Source organism: Ovis canadensis, chromosome 5, assembly GCF_042477335.2.
Source record: "Ovis canadensis isolate MfBH-ARS-UI-01 breed Bighorn chromosome 5, ARS-UI_OviCan_v2, whole genome shotgun sequence".
NCBI lineage: Eukaryota > Metazoa > Chordata > Mammalia > Artiodactyla > Bovidae > Ovis > Ovis canadensis.
This window is the reverse complement of record NC_091249.1, coordinates 17,354,443-17,370,798: the sequence shown is the minus strand read 5'-3', so window position 1 is coordinate 17,370,798 and position 16,356 is coordinate 17,354,443. Positions and strand designations below refer to the sequence as shown.

The window sequence follows — 16,356 nt, the reverse complement described above, 5'->3', positions numbered from 1 at the left end:
AGGTGATGGGACGGGCTTGCACCCCTGACAGACCCGATGGTCTTTCCCCTAGGCTTCATCTCTTTCAGCCTTCTGTCCTCTGACCCTCATTTTCATACCCAAGGCCAGGCAAAGGGCGCTGGATGGGAGGGTGTGAACAGAAGGGATAAAGGCATCCTGTAAACCCAGAGTGGCGTTTCCACACAGTGATGCACGGCCGTCAGTTCCCAGCATCTGCCCAGGGTCGTCTGGGTGTTCCCTGGTGTCTGGGTCTCTGGTTCTGTGTTGCACTTGGAGTCTGATGTAAACCAGATGCCTTTCAATTGTGGGTATGTGAATTGGCTGTCCTGACAGCTCCTGGATGCCCCACCCAGCAATGCGTGTGGGTTGACATTAGGGAGAGATGGTTGAATTTCTTTAAACCAGGTCCAGGGGGAATTTTTACCACACTGTTGTGCTTGCTTTATCTCGGGAATGAACTATGGATTTGCCAGAGTTTCAGTTTGTTCTGGACACTCTTTCTCCTTGCACTGGATATTGAAATTATCTGTGTATCTCCATGGCTTCTGAGGTGGCTTAGTGGGCAAAGAAGCTGCCTGCAATGCAGGAGACGCAGGTTCCATCCCTGGGTATGCATGGCAACCCACTGCAGTATTCTTGCCTGGAGGATCCCATGGGCAGAGGAGCTTGACGGGTTATAGTCCATGGCGTCACAGAGAGGCGGCTGAAGGGACTGAGCACACAGGCACAGCTACACAGATACACAGGTCTAGGTCAGTTTTTCTTGCAGTTTGTGTGGGAAGTAAACAGAGAGCAGAGGATTGGTTGATGTGTGCCTGAAATACGTACATGTGAGGTCTGGAATTCTCTTTTCAAAGCAGATATTGAGTTCTTTTATCTTCTGTTGGAACAGTCTATGCCAGAACTCTAGTTGGAGTCTTGATTTACAGATTTAGACTTGAAGAGGAATAGTCGCTTCTCCTATACGAATATGCATGTATCTTTAAAAAAATGGTATTTTAGGAGAATATGACAATTATTTTCATTGCAGTAAATATGAAAGGCTTGACAAATCAATTAAGTTCTTGGAAAATTATATACCAAGTGACACAGATACACTGGACAACTCAAATAGTCTTAAAACCTTTTAAGTAATTGGAATCATAATGGGAAATCTTCCCACAGAGAAATGTTTAATCCCTGTAGTTCCATTGGTAAATTATATGAGCTACTTTAAAAAGAAAAACCGTGTTCATGGAGGTTATTCTGGAGAATAGAAAAATGAGACACAGCCTCTGATTTGTTTCATGTAGATAATGTAACACTGATACCAATATCCAACAAGGAAAGGGGTGAGGATTGAAATTATTATCAATCTATTGTGGATAGCAAGGCCAAAATCTGAAAGAAAACATTATCAGAATAAGTTTAATAATATATTAAGAGGATAACTGGTAATACGCTGTGCTGAAAGTCATAGTCCAGAAGGGCAAGATTGTTGAAATACCAGAAATGTTAGCAAACCATTCTGTTCATGACATGCAGAATAAAGTATTGGATGAGATTTGGCATTATAAATAGAGAAACAATGTTTAATGAAGTTTGCATCAATTTTTGCCATAAAATTCTTGATGAGTTATAAATAAAACAATTCTTTCTTAATTGGATCAATGACTCTGCAGGCAATCCAGCTAATTGCACACAAAAAAGTGAAAGTTTGAGGGCTTTGCTTTGAGATAGAGAACTAGACGAGGAAACCCACTGTTGCTGCTTTTATCCAACATTTTACAGCATAGTTAGGGAAAACATAAAGTAATATAAAAGTGTGAATAAACAAAAGTGGAATTCACAGATAATATGATTTACCGAAAGATAAGTTATAAGACAACCGGATAGTTAAGAATGATTAACGTGGAAGAAGTTAGTAGGAAGAAAACAAACTTTTGTGTCTAACAGTAGCAACAAACATGTTGGAAATGAAATTTTAAGAGTTAAAATAGCATCAGAGCAATCATTTTTTAATTACAAGTCTAATAAAAGGTTCTGAGAAGCTCTGTGGTGGGGAGGATTCTTGGAATTTTTTTGACAGTCAAGAAGTTCTAAATAGTTTGGCAGAAATCTACAGAAGAATGAAAAATGTTCAATACAAATTAAAGTTTGTTTAGAGGGAACTTTGAAAACTGACAAGTAAATTGCAAAGACCATGTACAGTCAGTGCACTCTTGACGAGAGCAAATATTTGGTGATATTACCAGATATTAAGACTACTATAAAGCTCTAGTAATGAATACAGTAGTGTCTTGTTGCAAAGATAGACACACAGGCCAGAGCCTCTGGAGAGTGATTTCAGACACGGACCTGAATGACCGCATTTCCCGTCTCCTTTTTAAACATTATGGAATGGTGCAAGGCAGAGAGGCAACATAGTTTTCGTAAATGATACTTGAACCATTTAACCACAGAGAGAAGAGATTAGACCAGTACGTCATACCACACACAGTCAACTCCTGTTGAGTTAGAAACCACAGAATAGAAGCAAAAATCATAGACGTAAATTACTTTAGGATAAAGAATGATTTCTTAGAATACAAGTGTACTAGCCATAATGAAACACATTTGAAATACTTTACTAAAACTAACCATGAAAATTCATCAGAAGTTAGTATAAGTGACTAAAGGGCAAACCACACAGACGTGGAAGACGTTTAGAACATACATACTTGTCAGCGCCTTGCATTTAAATATATAAACATGTCCTCAAAATGACAGAAGATGCTATTGAAAATAGGGCAAAATCTTTGAACAACGATGATACAGAAGAGCAAATACCCGTGAGCAAAAATATCACAAAGGGTTCTTTCCTTTGTGTCATGAGGAAAACGCCAAAGAACGTCACAGGAGGCACACTCACTCCCACCAGATGGCCAGCATGCGAGTGGGCAGGAGTGGAGCCTCAGCAAGTCCTGGTCACTTCGATGGAACATGCACATTTCTGTGGGGAAGGCGGGGCTTCATCTAGGAACGCCCCCGTCATGACCCCGCAGTTCCCATCCTATTTGTAAGTGGGCAAAAGATCTGAATAGTGTCACCAGGAACAAAAAACAATAATGGTGACCCCTGGGGAAAAGGTGCTTGCTTCTTCGTTCCTCAGACAATGACAGAGAAAGCCGCAGGGAGGTGTAAGCACTCACCCCAGATTGCCACCAGTTGGCAATGGTAAAAGTGGGCAAAGGTGCCCGCCTCAGACATCTAAACGGACTGCAGGTGAAGAGTTCCAAGGATAATGTTATGAAAGGACTGACACCATCTGGGAGGGTTGGGGAACACACGCCAGGCATGAGCAGGGAACAAGCCTGTTCCAGTGGCCGCCCCGTCCTGCAATAGCTCACATGGATGGACCCAGAGGAGAATTCATAAACATGCCACTTGCTGCTCAGAAAGTTTGGGTGACCTCGGCAGAGCACAGGGCTGATGTGGAGCCTGAAAATTCCCTAGCTCTGTTGCTGCTTCTTACTCCACCCACAACTAACGCCCCATCCTATTCTTTGCCTGGTGCTGCCACCTTAATGAGATCGGGTCTCTGACCCCGGGTATCCCCCTCTGTCCCCAGAGCCCTCGGTGGTGTTCGCCAAGGAGCAGCCGGCACGCAGTGAAGTGCAGGCCGTGGCGGGGGCGAGTGCCACGCTGAGCTGCGAGGTGGCCCAGGCCCAGACGGAGGTGACGTGGTACAAGGACGGCAAGAAGCTGAGTTCAAGCTCGAAAGTGCGTGTGGAGGCCACGGGCCGCGGGCGGCGGCTGGTGGTGCAGCAGGCGGGCAAGGCGGACGCCGGGGAGTACAGCTGCGAGGCCGGGGGCCAGAAGGTCTCCTTCCGCCTGGACGTCACAGGTCAGGCCTGGAGGGGGCACTGAGCTGGCCCATGCAGGTGATGAGGGCACTGGCTTCCAGCCGCACCAGACTTGTGTAGTCGCCTGTAATCTTTAGGATTTCACACCTTCCAGTCATCTATGTCCCATCTTCATACCGCTTTTGGCTCCAGGGAAGGCTGCATCGGGAGGGTTCTTGTGGAGAGAAGAGGGCCTGTTTGTGTCCATCTGATTCCTGCCAGTGAGGCTCAGTCACACTGTCTTATTAGCACCTGCCCAGAACTTTCCTGTTGTTCCTCCTGTTAGGACCCTGGCTCTCCCTGATGTTTGGGGGCTGCGGTAGGCCTGGGCTATAATTGGCTCCTCCTATCATATGTCTTTCCTGAGAACCAGTAGTCACCCTCATCTATAACCTCATGCTGGTCTCAGCTGGCCAGGGATGTTTCAGTTTGGTCGATCCTGGATTAAGGAAAATATTGGCCACACAGTCCTACTTGGAATTCTCTTGGAAGTAAACTTTGGATGATGAAATTTGAGGTTTCTGGGATGCCCTTCATTCCTTTTCCTCTATGGAGAAGGTCTGGTTGCTGGTAGGGACCAAGAAATAGGCGACTTTTTGTTATCATTGTCTTGTGAAAGGAAGAAAGAAATGATGATGGTAGAGGGTCACCTGTGCTATTTAGGGTGAGCTTCTTAGATAAAATATGGTTTTCCTTTGTTTTGAAAAAGGTTGGATGTTTCAGGTAAGTATTCCTCTTGGCATGAGATTGAAGAATTTAGGAATGGAAAGGAAAAAGTCATTTCTACCTCATCAGTGTGGCTTGTTAAGAAGAAGTTACTGTCCTGCAAGCCTCTGATTGGCAAAGCAGTGTTTCTTTCCTTGCATTTTCCTAGTGGTCACTGAGTGTCTCTGTCTCATGGCTGAAACATCGGGCAGTCTAAGGAATCAGGTTATTCTTCTTCTGGGAAGAAAGTCTTCATGCAGAATAGGGGTGGGCTTCCATGCCACACTGACTCCTAGGTGGCAACCCCTAAGAGTTTGAGATCGTGCCAGTATAACAGGATGTGTGGGTGTGTATATCCCCAGATTCCAGCATGCATCTTTGTAGAATGTGGTTTCTGAAGCACATTGAAGAGTACTTTAAGGTAAAAACCTTTGAAATATTGTAAAATGTGTCCGCTGCTGCTGCTGCTAAGTTGCTTCAGTCGTGTCCGACTCTGTGCGACCCCATAGACAGCAGCCCACCACGCTCCCCCGTCCCTGGGATTCTCCAGGCAAGAATACTGGAGTGGGCTGCCATTTCCTTCTCCAGTGCATTAATCTGAAACCTAGTAAAATATCTGAAGATCAGACATGCAAAGATAGAGAAAACTCAAAGAGCTGGATGACTTGTACTTGTAGTCAATAAGACAAATAATGAAAGGCTTGTCAGCCTTGTAGTTAGTTCTCTGGTAAACTGTATAAAATATTCAGGAAATTGTTATTCCATGCTTGGAGATGGTCCTAGACAGAGAAGAATGAGGTACCCTCCATAACTGTTCATGTACAGAACATAACATTGATACCAAAATCACTCCAGAAAGCCAAAGGGAGGATGACATACCAGACCAATCTACTGAGAGTATCAAAATTATGAATTTAAATGTTAACAAAATGAATTCAGCAGTGTATCCAGGGGTAGAGATCAATGGTGAAAGTCTTAGTTCAGGATTGCATGTTGTATTAATGTTGACAAGGTTGATAGGTAGCTTGACGTTGGATTGAATGCACAAAGATCATCTCGTGTACAGAATCAAATGGTTGATTAAACTTGCTTGTCTTATACTGAGACAAAATGTTTGACAAAATTGAGCATCAGTTTCTGTTGTAAAATTCTTAGTAGACTATAAAAAAGATATCTTCTTTTTAATGTTATTGCATTCTGGCAAAAACAACAACAACATCCCACTCATGGTATACCTGGCAATCTTTGATGTGAGGGATGGCACATTCAGGCCCCTCTACCCGCTGAGTTCAGTAAGGAGGAGAATAAAATAATTGGCAAGGAGTTTTGAAAAACTAAAGATGGAATTTGGTGTGATGTTCAACTCAGACAATCTCAGAGATAAATGATTAGATTGCATCTGTTTTTTTTAATATTAATTTATTTATTTTAATTGGAGGATAATTACAGTATCGTATTGGTTTTGCCATACATTGACATGAATCCGCCACAGGTGTACATGTGTTCCCCATCCTGAACCCCCTCCCACCTCCCTCCCCATCTCCTCTCTTTTTGAGTAAGCTAAGTGTGTAAAAACAAATCAGTATGCAGAAATTATTTCTACATCTGAGTCCTGGCAGGGACCACTTGGAAAATTAAATTTGTGTGTGAAAGAGTTAGACTAGCACAACTGTATCATGTTTCTGATTTCCAGGCCTGATGAAAGTTGCTAAGGGTCTGTGTGTGAGACATTATTCAAGATTCTTGAGAGGCAGTCAGAGGTTGAAATAGATGGATAGAAATAAAAGGGGAAAAATTCAAAGATGTTTATTAACAATCAAAATCGAAACCAGTTTTTTTGCGGGTGGGTCAGATGAAGGAAAAACAGGCAGATTCATAGGTAAGGCACAGCCAATGTGTTGTTTTCTTGCAGAAAATCAGGGTGGGAGTCTTTACTGGGACGTGATGTTAAGAATTATCATAAGGCTAAAGTTCTGAAGACAAGGGGGTCCCAGTGTGGGGATAGTTACCACACTGGAGGGACAGAAACCTGAGTTCAGAAACAATTCACAGATGACTTCCCGGCACCACCGTCCCTCCCTCACCAATACCTTTCGATTGTTACTATGTTGTCTGTTTAGGAAGTCGAGGGAGAATGTTGTAGCAAGAAATGGTGGGCGGATCACTGAACCACACAGAACGCTTAAACTGTACTAACAATTCACACCATACACAGAAGCCAACTCAGGGTGGGTTAGAAACCTCAGAGTAAAGGGTAAAACCAAAAAAACCCTCAGATAATAACATGGTTTCTTCAAAGACTCAGCATAAAGAAAGATTTCTTAAGTAGAACACAAATGCTCTAAATGCAAAGGGAAGAAATGGACATTGTCACACTATTGGAAGGAAAAACTTTGACTTAACACAGGACTGGAGCAGAGTATGAATATACGAGTCACATGGCTGGGAATATGCTTAAAATTTACCTGTTGGTCATTCTCTGGCACATAAATGTGTAAAAATAGGCCAGAGTTGAATCAACAAAAGAGAGCGCCTACTAGTGGCAAGTGGGCAAAAGATTTGACTCATGTCAGGTCGAAGAAGAAAACAGTAATGGCAAGCCCAGTCCTAAGGGGAAGGTGCAATGCTTCTTCATTCCTCAGACGATGAGAGCCACAGGGAGGTGCAAGTACCCCCCCCCCCAGATTGCCACCAGCTGACAGTACAAAGGGTAGGCAAGGGGGCCGAGCCTCAACCATCTCCACAGACTGCGGGTGAAAAGTTCCCGCATAATTGTATGGAGAAGACAGGGGCACCATCTAGAAAGGATGGGGAGTCGTTGCGTTGAGACCTGCAGATGTCATGAGCAGAGAACAAGTCTGTTCTCAGGACCTCCCACCCAGGACCTCCTTGCAGGGACCTGAGGGAGAATGCATAAATCGTGTCCCTGTTGCTGAGAAAGGCAGGGGTCCTCTGCAGGGCACAGGGCTGGTGCAGAGCCTGAGAAGTCTCCAGCTCCACCATCCTCCTGCCCAGCCCCCCACCACCTCCCCATCCAGGTCGTCTTTGTGCGGGGCTGCCATCCTGACTGAGTTGGGGTCTCTGACCCCGTGTATCCCCCTCTGTCCCCAGAGCCCTCGGTGGTGTTCGCCAAGGAGCAGCCGGCACGCAGTGAAGTGCAGGCCGTGGCGGGGGCGAGTGCCACGCTGAGCTGCGAGGTGGCCCAGGCCCAGACGGAGGTGACGTGGTACAAGGACGGCAAGAAGCTGAGTTCGAGCTCGAAAGTGCGTGTGGAAGCCAAGGGCTGCACCAGGCGGCTGGTGGTGCAACAAGCAGGCAAGGCGGACGCCGGGGAGTACAGCTGCGAGGCCGGGGGCCAGAAGGTCTCCTTCCGCCTGGATGTCACAGGTCAGTCCTGGAGGAGGGCGCTGAGCTGGCCCGTGCAGGTGATGAGGGCTACCTGCCTCACCGGACATGTGTGCGCTTGCCTGGATCCTCCGTCTCTTCAATCCTCCCTGTCTTCCATGTCCCCGCGTGGTCCCCGTTTTGGCTGGGGGAGCATGTAAAGGGAGGGTGCACTTGCAAAGAGGAGGGATCGTTTCTGTCCACCTGTTTCCATGCAGTGAGGCTCAATGGCAGTGTCCTAGCACCTGCCCAGAACCTTTCGCGTGTTCCTGCTGTTGGGACCCTGCCTTTCCCTGATGCCTGGGGGCTGAGGTAGGCCTGGAGATAGCTTACTTTCCTCCCATCATCTGTCTTTTCTGAGAACAAGCACATGCCGTCATGCTGGTCCTGGTTGACCAGTGGTGTTTCAGTTTGAAGGATCTTGGATTAGGGGAAAGTTTGGCCACACAATCCTCATTGGCCTTCTCCCAGAAGTGAACTTTGAATTATGAAATTTGAGGTTTCTGGAAGGCCCTTCCTTCCTTTTCCTGGATGTAGAAGCTCCAGTTGTCCATAGATAGAAAAAAATAGACAGGTTTTAGCGTCACTTCCTTTCAACGGGAAGAAACAGAGGACGATTGATAGAAGTCGCTTCTGCTACTTTGGGTGATCTTCTTCGATCAAAGATGACGTTGCCTTTGTCTCCCAACAGACTCTGAGTTCCATGTCAGTATTCCTGTCGGTGTTACGTTGATGAATTTAGAAATGGAAAGGAAAAAGTCGCAGCTGCCACGTCAATCGGCGTTGCCAATGAGGACTTAGTGCCCTAGCAGCCTCTGACTGGCAAAGCAGTCTTCATTCCGTTGCATTTTCATAGTGGTCAGGAGGAGCCTCTGCCCCTCATGCACAGGACAGTCTAAAAAATCAGGTTACTCTTCTGGGAAGACGGTCTTCGTGCCAATATAGAAATGGCCTGCCATCCCACTTTTTTTTTTTCCTTTTTTTTTAAAAAATTAATTTTAATTGAAAGATAATTGCTTTATAGAGTTTCATTGTTTTCTGCCAGACATCAACACGAATCGACCATAGGTATACATGTGTCCCCTCCCTCTTGAACTTCCCTCCCATCTCCCACCCCATCCCACCCCTCTAGGTTGATACAGAGCCCCTGTTTGAGTTCCCTGAGACATACCGAAATTTCCTGTTGGCTATGTATTTTGCATATGGTAATGTACGTTTCCGTGTTACCCTCTCCATACATCTCACCCTCTCTTCCCCTCTGCCTGTGCCCATAAATCTGTTCTCTATGTCTGTGTCTCCATGTTACCCCGCAAATAGGTTCATCAGCACCGTCTTTCTAGATTCCATGTATGTATGTTAGTGTACGATATTTATCTTTCTCTGTCTGACTTGCTTTGCTCTATAATAGGCTCTAGGTTCATCCACCTCAGAACAGACTCAGATGCGTTTCTTTCTATGGCTGAGTGGTGTTCCGTTGTGTGTACGTAATACGCCTTCTTTACCCATTCATCTGTTGATGGACATCTAGGTTGCTTCCATGTTCTAGCAATTGTAAAAGGTGTTATAATGAACACTGGAGTACATGTGTCTTTTTCAGTTTTGGTTTCCTCAGGGTATATGCCTAAGAGTGGGATTGCCGGGTCATATGGTGATGTTTTTCTTAAGGACTCTCCATACCATCCTCCATAGTGGCTGCATCAATTTACATTCCCACCAACAGTGCAAGAGCATTCCCTTTTCTCCACACCCTCTCCCGTATTTATTGTTTGTAGACTTTTTGATGATGGCCATTCTGATTGGTGTGAGGTGATATCTTACTGTAGTTTTGATTTGATTTCTCTAACAATGAGCGATGTTGAGCATCTTTTCATGTGTTAGCCATCTGTATGTCTCCTTTGGAGAAATGTCTGTTTAGGTCTTTTCCCCACTTTTTGATTGGGTGAGTTGTTTGCTTTTCTGGCATTGAGTTGTATGAGCTGCTTGTATATTTTGGAAATTAATCCTTTGTCAGTTGTTTCATTTGCTGTTATTTTCTCCTATTCTGAGGGGTGTCTTTTCACCTTGCTTATAGTTTCCTTTGCTCTGCAAAAGCTTTTAAGTTTCACTCAGTTCCACTTGTTTACTTTTGTTTTTATTTCCATTACTCTGGGAGGTGGGTCATAGAAGACCTTGCTTTGATTTATGTCATCGAGTGTTCTACCTATGTTTTCCCCTAAGAGTTTTATAGTTTCTGATCTTGCATTTAGGTCTTCAATCCATTTTGAGTTTATCTTTGTGTATGGTGTTAGGAAGTGTTCTAATTTCATTCTTTTACAGGTAACTGTCCAGTTTCCCGGCACTACTTACTGAAAGAGGCTATCTTTGTACCATTGTATATTCTTGCCTCCTTTGTCAAAAATAAGGTACCATAGGTGCACAGGTTTATTTATGGGCTTTATATCTTGTTCCACTGGTCTATATTTCTGTTTTTGTGCCAGTACCATACTGTCTTGATGACTGTAGCTTTGTAGTATAATCTGAAGTCAGGAAGGTTGATTCCTCCAGCTCCATTCATCTTTCTCAAGACTGTTTTGGCTGTTTGGCATCTTTTGTGTTTCCATATGAATTGTGAAATTTTTTGTTGTAGTTCTGTGAAAGATGCCATTGGTATGACAGGGATCACATTGAATCTGTAGATTGCATTTGGTAGTATAGTCATTTTGACAATACTAATTCTTTCTATCCAGGAACATGGAATATCTCCCCATCTGTTTATGTTATCTTTGATTTCTTTCATCAGTGTCTTATAATTTTCTCTATACAGTACTTTTGTCACCTTAGGTAGGTTTATTCCTAGACATTTTATTATTTTTGTTGCAATGGTGAATGGGATTGATTCCTTAATTTCTCTTTCTGATCTTTCATTGTTAGTATATATGAATGCACATGATTTCTGTATATTGAGTTTGTATCCTACGACTTTGCTAAATTCACTGATTATCTTTAGTAATTTTCTGATAATATCTTTAGGGTTTTCTATGTGTAGTATCATGTCATCTGCAAACAGTGACAGATTTACTTCTTTTTGTCTGATTTGAATTCCTTTTATTTCTTTTTATTCTCTGATTGCTGTAGCTAGGACTTCCAGAACTATGTTGAGTAATAATGGTGAAAGTGGACACGCTTGCCTCGTTCCTGATCTTAGGGGGATGCTTTCAGTTTTTCACCATTGAAAATAATGTTTGCTGGAGGCTTATCATATATGGCCTTTACTCTGGTGAGGTAGGTTCCTTCTATGCCCATTTTTTGAAGAGTTCTAATCATAAATGGGTGCTGAATTTTGTCAAAGGCTTTTTCTGCATCTATTGAGATTATCATGTGGTTTTTATCTTTCTGTTTGTTAGTACAGTGTAACACATTGATTTGTATGTACTGAAGAATCCTTGCATCCCTGGAATAAACCCAACTTGATCATGGTTATGAGATTTTTAATGTGTTGTTGAATTCTGTTTGCTAGAATTTGTCGGGGATTTTTGTATCTATTTTCATCAGTGATATTGGCCTGTAGTTTTCTTTGTCTGGTTTTGGTATCGGGGTGATGGTGGCCTCATAGAATGAGTTTGGAAGTGTTCCTTCCTCTGCAATTTTTTGAAAGAGTTTTAGAAGAATAGGAATTAGCTCTTCTCTATGTGTTTGATTAGAATTCACCTGTGAAGCCATCTGGTCCTGGGGTTTGTTTTTTTGGGAGATCTTTGATCACAGTTTTGATTTCAGTGCTTGTAATTGGGTTGTTCATTATTTCTGTTTCTTCCTGGTTCAGTCTTGGAAGATTTAACTTTTCTAAGAATCTGTCCATTTCTTCCAGTTTATCCATTTTATTGCCCTAAAGTTGCTCATTAAGAGTCTCTCATAATCCTTTGTATTTCTGCATTGTTGGAACCTCTCCTTTTTCATTTCTAATTTTGTTGACTTGATTCTTCTCTCTCTCTTTCTTGATGAATCTGGTGAAAGGTTTATCAATTTTGTTTATCTCCTCAAAGAATGAGCTTTTAGTTTAATTAATTTTTACTATTGTTTCTTTCATTTCTTTTTCATTTATTTCTGCTCTGATCTTTGTGATTTCTTTCCTTCTGCTGATTTTTTTTTGTTTGTTTTTCTTTTCCCAATTGTTTTAGGTGTAAAGTTAGGTTGTCTGTTCAATGTTTTTCTTGTTTCTTGAGGTAGGATTGTCTTGCTATAAACTTCCCTCTTAACTGCTTTTGCAGAATTTTTTGATTTCCCTTTTGATTTCTTCTGTAACCTGTTCATTATTTTGAAACATATTGTTTAATCTCCATGTGTTGTGTTTTTTGCAGTTTTTTTTCCTTATAATTGATAGCTAGTCTCATAGAGTTGTGGTCAGAAAAGATGCTTGATATGATTTCAGTTTTCTTAAATTCCTGAGGTTTGATTTGTGACCCAAGATGTGGTCTATCCTGGAGAATGTTCCATGTGCACTTGAGGAGAAGGTGGATTCTTCTGAATTTGGATGGAATGTCCTGAAGACATCAATGAGATCCATCTCATCTAATGTATCATTTAAGACTTGTGTTTCCTTATTAATTTTCTGTTTTGATGATCTGTCCATTGGTGTGAGTGGGGTGATAAAGTCTCCTGCTCTTATTGTGTTTCTGTCAGTTTCTCCCTTTATGTCATTTAGTGTTTGTCTTGTATACTGAGGTGCTCCTTAGTTCAGTTCAGTTCAGTCGCTCAGTCGTGTCTGACTCTTTGTGACCCCATGAATCACAGCACGCCAGGCCTCCCTGTCCATCACCAACTCCCGGAGTTCACTCAGACTCACGTCCATCGAGTCAGTGATGCCATCCAGCCATCTCATCCTGGGTCTTCCCCTTCTCCTCCTGCCCTCAATCCCTCCCAGCATCAAAGTCTTTTCCAATGAGTCAACTCTTCGCATGAGGTGGCCAAAGTACTGGAGTTTCAGCTTTAGCATCATTCCTTCCAAAGAAATCCCAGGGCTGATCTCCTTCAGAATGGACTGGTTGGATCTCCTTGCAGTCCAAGGGACTCTCAAGAGTCTTCTCCAACACCGCAGTTCAAAAGCATCAATTCTTCAGTGCTCAGCCTTCTTCACAGTCCACCTCTCACATCCATACATGACCACATGTAAAACCATAGCCTTGACTAGACGGACCTTTGTTGGCAAAGTAATGTCTCTGCTTTTGAATATGCTATCTAGGTTGGTCATAACTTTTCTTCCAAGGAGTAAGTGTCTTTTAATTTCATGGCTGCAGTCACCATCTGCAGTGATTTTGGAGCCCAAAAAATAAAGTCTGACACTGTTTCCACTGTTTCCCCATCTATTTTCCATGAAGTGATGGGACCGGATGCCATGATCTTTGTTTTCTGAATGTTGAGCTTTAAGCCAACTTCTTCACTCTCCTCTTTTACTTTCATCAAGAGGCTTTTTAGTTCCTCTTCACTTTCTGCCATAAGGGTGGTGTCATCTGCTATCTGAGGTTATTGATATTTCTCCCAGCAGTCTTGATTCCAGCCTGTGTTTCTTCCAGTCCTGGAGCATAGATATTTATAATTGTTACATCTTCCTCTTGGATTGATCCCTTGATCATTATGTAGCACGCTTCCTTATCTCTTGTAATATTCTTTATTTCAAGGTCTATTTTGTCTGATATGAGGATTGCTACTCCAGCTTTCTTTTGCTTCCCATCTGCGTGGAATATATTTTCCCATCCTCTCACTTTCAGTCTATAAGTGTCTTTAGGTGTGAAGTGGGTTTCTTATAGACAGCATATGTATGGGTCGTGATTTTGTATCCATTCAGCTAGTCTGTGTCTTTCGGTTGGACCATTTAATACATCTAAATTTAAAGTAATTATTGATATATATGTTCCTGTTTCCATTTTCTTAATTGTTTGTGGTTTGTTTCTGCACATCTTTTCTTATTTTGTGTTTCCTGACTATATAAGTCCCTTTAACATTTATTATAAAGCTGATTTAGTGGTACTGAATTCTCTTGACTTTTGCTTGTCTGTAAAGCTTTTGATTTCTCCATCAATTTTGAATGAAATTCTTGCCAGGCAGAATAATCTTGGTTGTAGATTTTTCCCATTTAATACTTTAAATATATCCTGCCATTCCCTTTTGGCCTGCAGAGTTTCTGCTGAAAGATCAACTGGTAAACATAGGGGTTCCCCTTGTATGTTACTTGTTGCTTTTCCCTTGCTGCTTTTAATATTCCTCCTTTGTGTTTAGCCTTTGTTAGTTTGATTAGTATATGTCCTAGCATGTTTCTCTTCCGGTTTATCCTGTATGGGAGTCTTTGTGCCTCTTGGACTTGATTGACTATTTCCTTTTCAGTGTTGGGGAAGTTTTCAACTATAATCTCTTAAAATTTTTTTCTCATACCCTTTCTTTTTCTCTTCTACTTCTGGGATCCCTATAATTCAAATTTTGGTGCATTTAATATTGTTCCAGAGATCTCTGAGACTGTCCTCAGTTCGTTTCATTCTTTCCACTTTATTCTGCTCTTCAGCAGTTATTTCCACCATTTTATCTTCCAGCTCACTGATTCATTCTTCTGCTTCAGATATTCTGCTATTGGTTCCTTCTGGAGTATTTTTAATTTCAGTAATTGTGTTGTTTGTGTCTGTATGTTTATTCTTTAATTCTTCTAGGTCTTTGTTAATTGGTTCTTGCATTTTCTCCATTTTATTCTCAAGGTTTTGTATTATCTTTATGATCAGTATTCTGAATTCTTTTCCAGGTAGTTTGCTTATTTCCTCTTCATTTATTTGGACTTGTGTATTTCTGGTTTGCTCCTTCATTTGTGCAGTACTTCTGTCTTTTCATTGTTTTTTTAAACTTACTATGTTTGAGGTCTCCTTTTTCCAGGCTTCAGGGTTGAATTCTTTCTTCCTTTTGGCTTCTGCCCTCATACGTTTGGTCCAGTGGTTTGTGTCAGCTTTGTGTAGGGTGTGACTTGTGCTTGCATTTGGTGGGAGGCAGTGAGTGTTTTGTTTTTTTTTTTCTTCTTCCTCTGATGGGCAGGACTGAGTAAGGTGGTAATCCTGTCTGCTGATGATTGGGGTTGTATTTTGGTCTTGTTTGTTGTTTGGATGAGGTACCCCGCACAGGGTGCTACTGGTAGTTGGGCGATATCAGGTCTTGTGTACAAGTGGTTCCCTTTGTGGGAGTTCTTGCTGCTTGCTGCTCCCTAGGGTTAGTTCTCTGGTAGTCTAGGGTCTTGGAATCAGCACTCCCACTCCAAAGGCTTGGGGCTTGATCTCTGGCCAGGAACTGAGATTCCACAGGTGGGTGGTTATGGCATTAAATGGGATTAAAACAAGTACCCAAAAAGGAGAAAACAAAGATGAACCCCAGACAAATGGCAATTAAAAAATCAGGCAAATAATAATTTAAATAATGGACAATGCACACATACATAAATACCCATAAGCAAAATCAAAACAGTCCAACAAAAATAGAGTACAACAGACTGACCCAGTGAAGAAAGGAAACCAGAAATGATATCCACCAGCTGAGAACAAAACTAACTAAAGCACAAACTGGAAAACAAAACTGAAGCAAGGTACCAACTGGGGGATAAAGCAGTGAAAACAAATATAACAAATATGGTGAGAGAAAGAAAAGAAAGGAAGAATAGAAATGCAAAGTGAAATAGAGGTAGGTAGATAAGATTTATATATATTAAAGATTAACTGCAAGGGGAAAAGAACAGCAGGAAAAGCAAACAAATAAATGGAGAAAAGATCATAAGTTTTAAAAGTAATTTTTTAATTGAAATTAAAGAGAAAAAAAAAAGGAAAAGTACAGAACTGCAAAAGGCCAAAGTTCTGCAAAAGGCAGAAGTCTATAACAGAAATAAACAGTGTGATTGAAAAAGAAAATCCCATAAGCTTAAACAGATTTCATAGTGCTAATAAAATGGACAACTACAGCACGGTCGGGGAGGTAGGGAAAATAAGAGAAAAAGAAAAAAAAATCCAGAAGCAACTATAGAGCAAGTCAGAGTATAAGAAGAATAAATGTTTTTCTTGAGTCTCTGCTGTCAGCGTTCTTTCCCTCACTGTGAGTCACAGTCCACATTGCCTCCCGAGGATGCTCTCTAATACGAGGCTGGTCTCTGGACCTGCTGTGGGGGCAGCTCAGACTCTAATCTGATCCTGCTCCTGTGTGTTCTTGCCTCCAGTGTCCACAGCTGTCAGAACTAGTGCGTTTTCTTCTGTGGGAGCTCTCAGTGTCCTTTTATATATTCCATAGACACAGAGTCTGCCTAGTTGATCATGTGGATTTAACCTGCAGCTTGTACAGCTGGTGGGAAGGTTTTGGGTCTTCTTCCCTAGCCACACTGCCCCTGGGTTTCAGTTGTGGCTTTATTTCCACCTCT

General features: G+C 42.2%; 1 protein-coding gene across 19 annotated transcripts in view; it reads left to right on the top strand.

Moving 5' to 3' along the window:
• The window catches only part of OBSCN (obscurin, cytoskeletal calmodulin and titin-interacting RhoGEF), a 235,646-nt gene that overhangs the window by 70,204 nt on the left and 149,086 nt on the right, over nt 1-16,356 (top strand). For 18 of the 19 annotated variants that reach the window (XM_069590448.1, XM_069590449.1, XM_069590455.1 and 15 more), the window contains 2 exons: nt 3,590-3,865; nt 7,680-7,955. The exons of the other annotated variant lie outside the window; for it this stretch is intronic. In XM_069590448.1, coding sequence (XP_069446549.1) covers nt 3,590-3,865; nt 7,680-7,955 — 552 coding nt within the window. The remainder of the gene's footprint in view (nt 1-3,589; nt 3,866-7,679; nt 7,956-16,356) is intronic. 19 annotated transcript variants of the gene reach the window in all.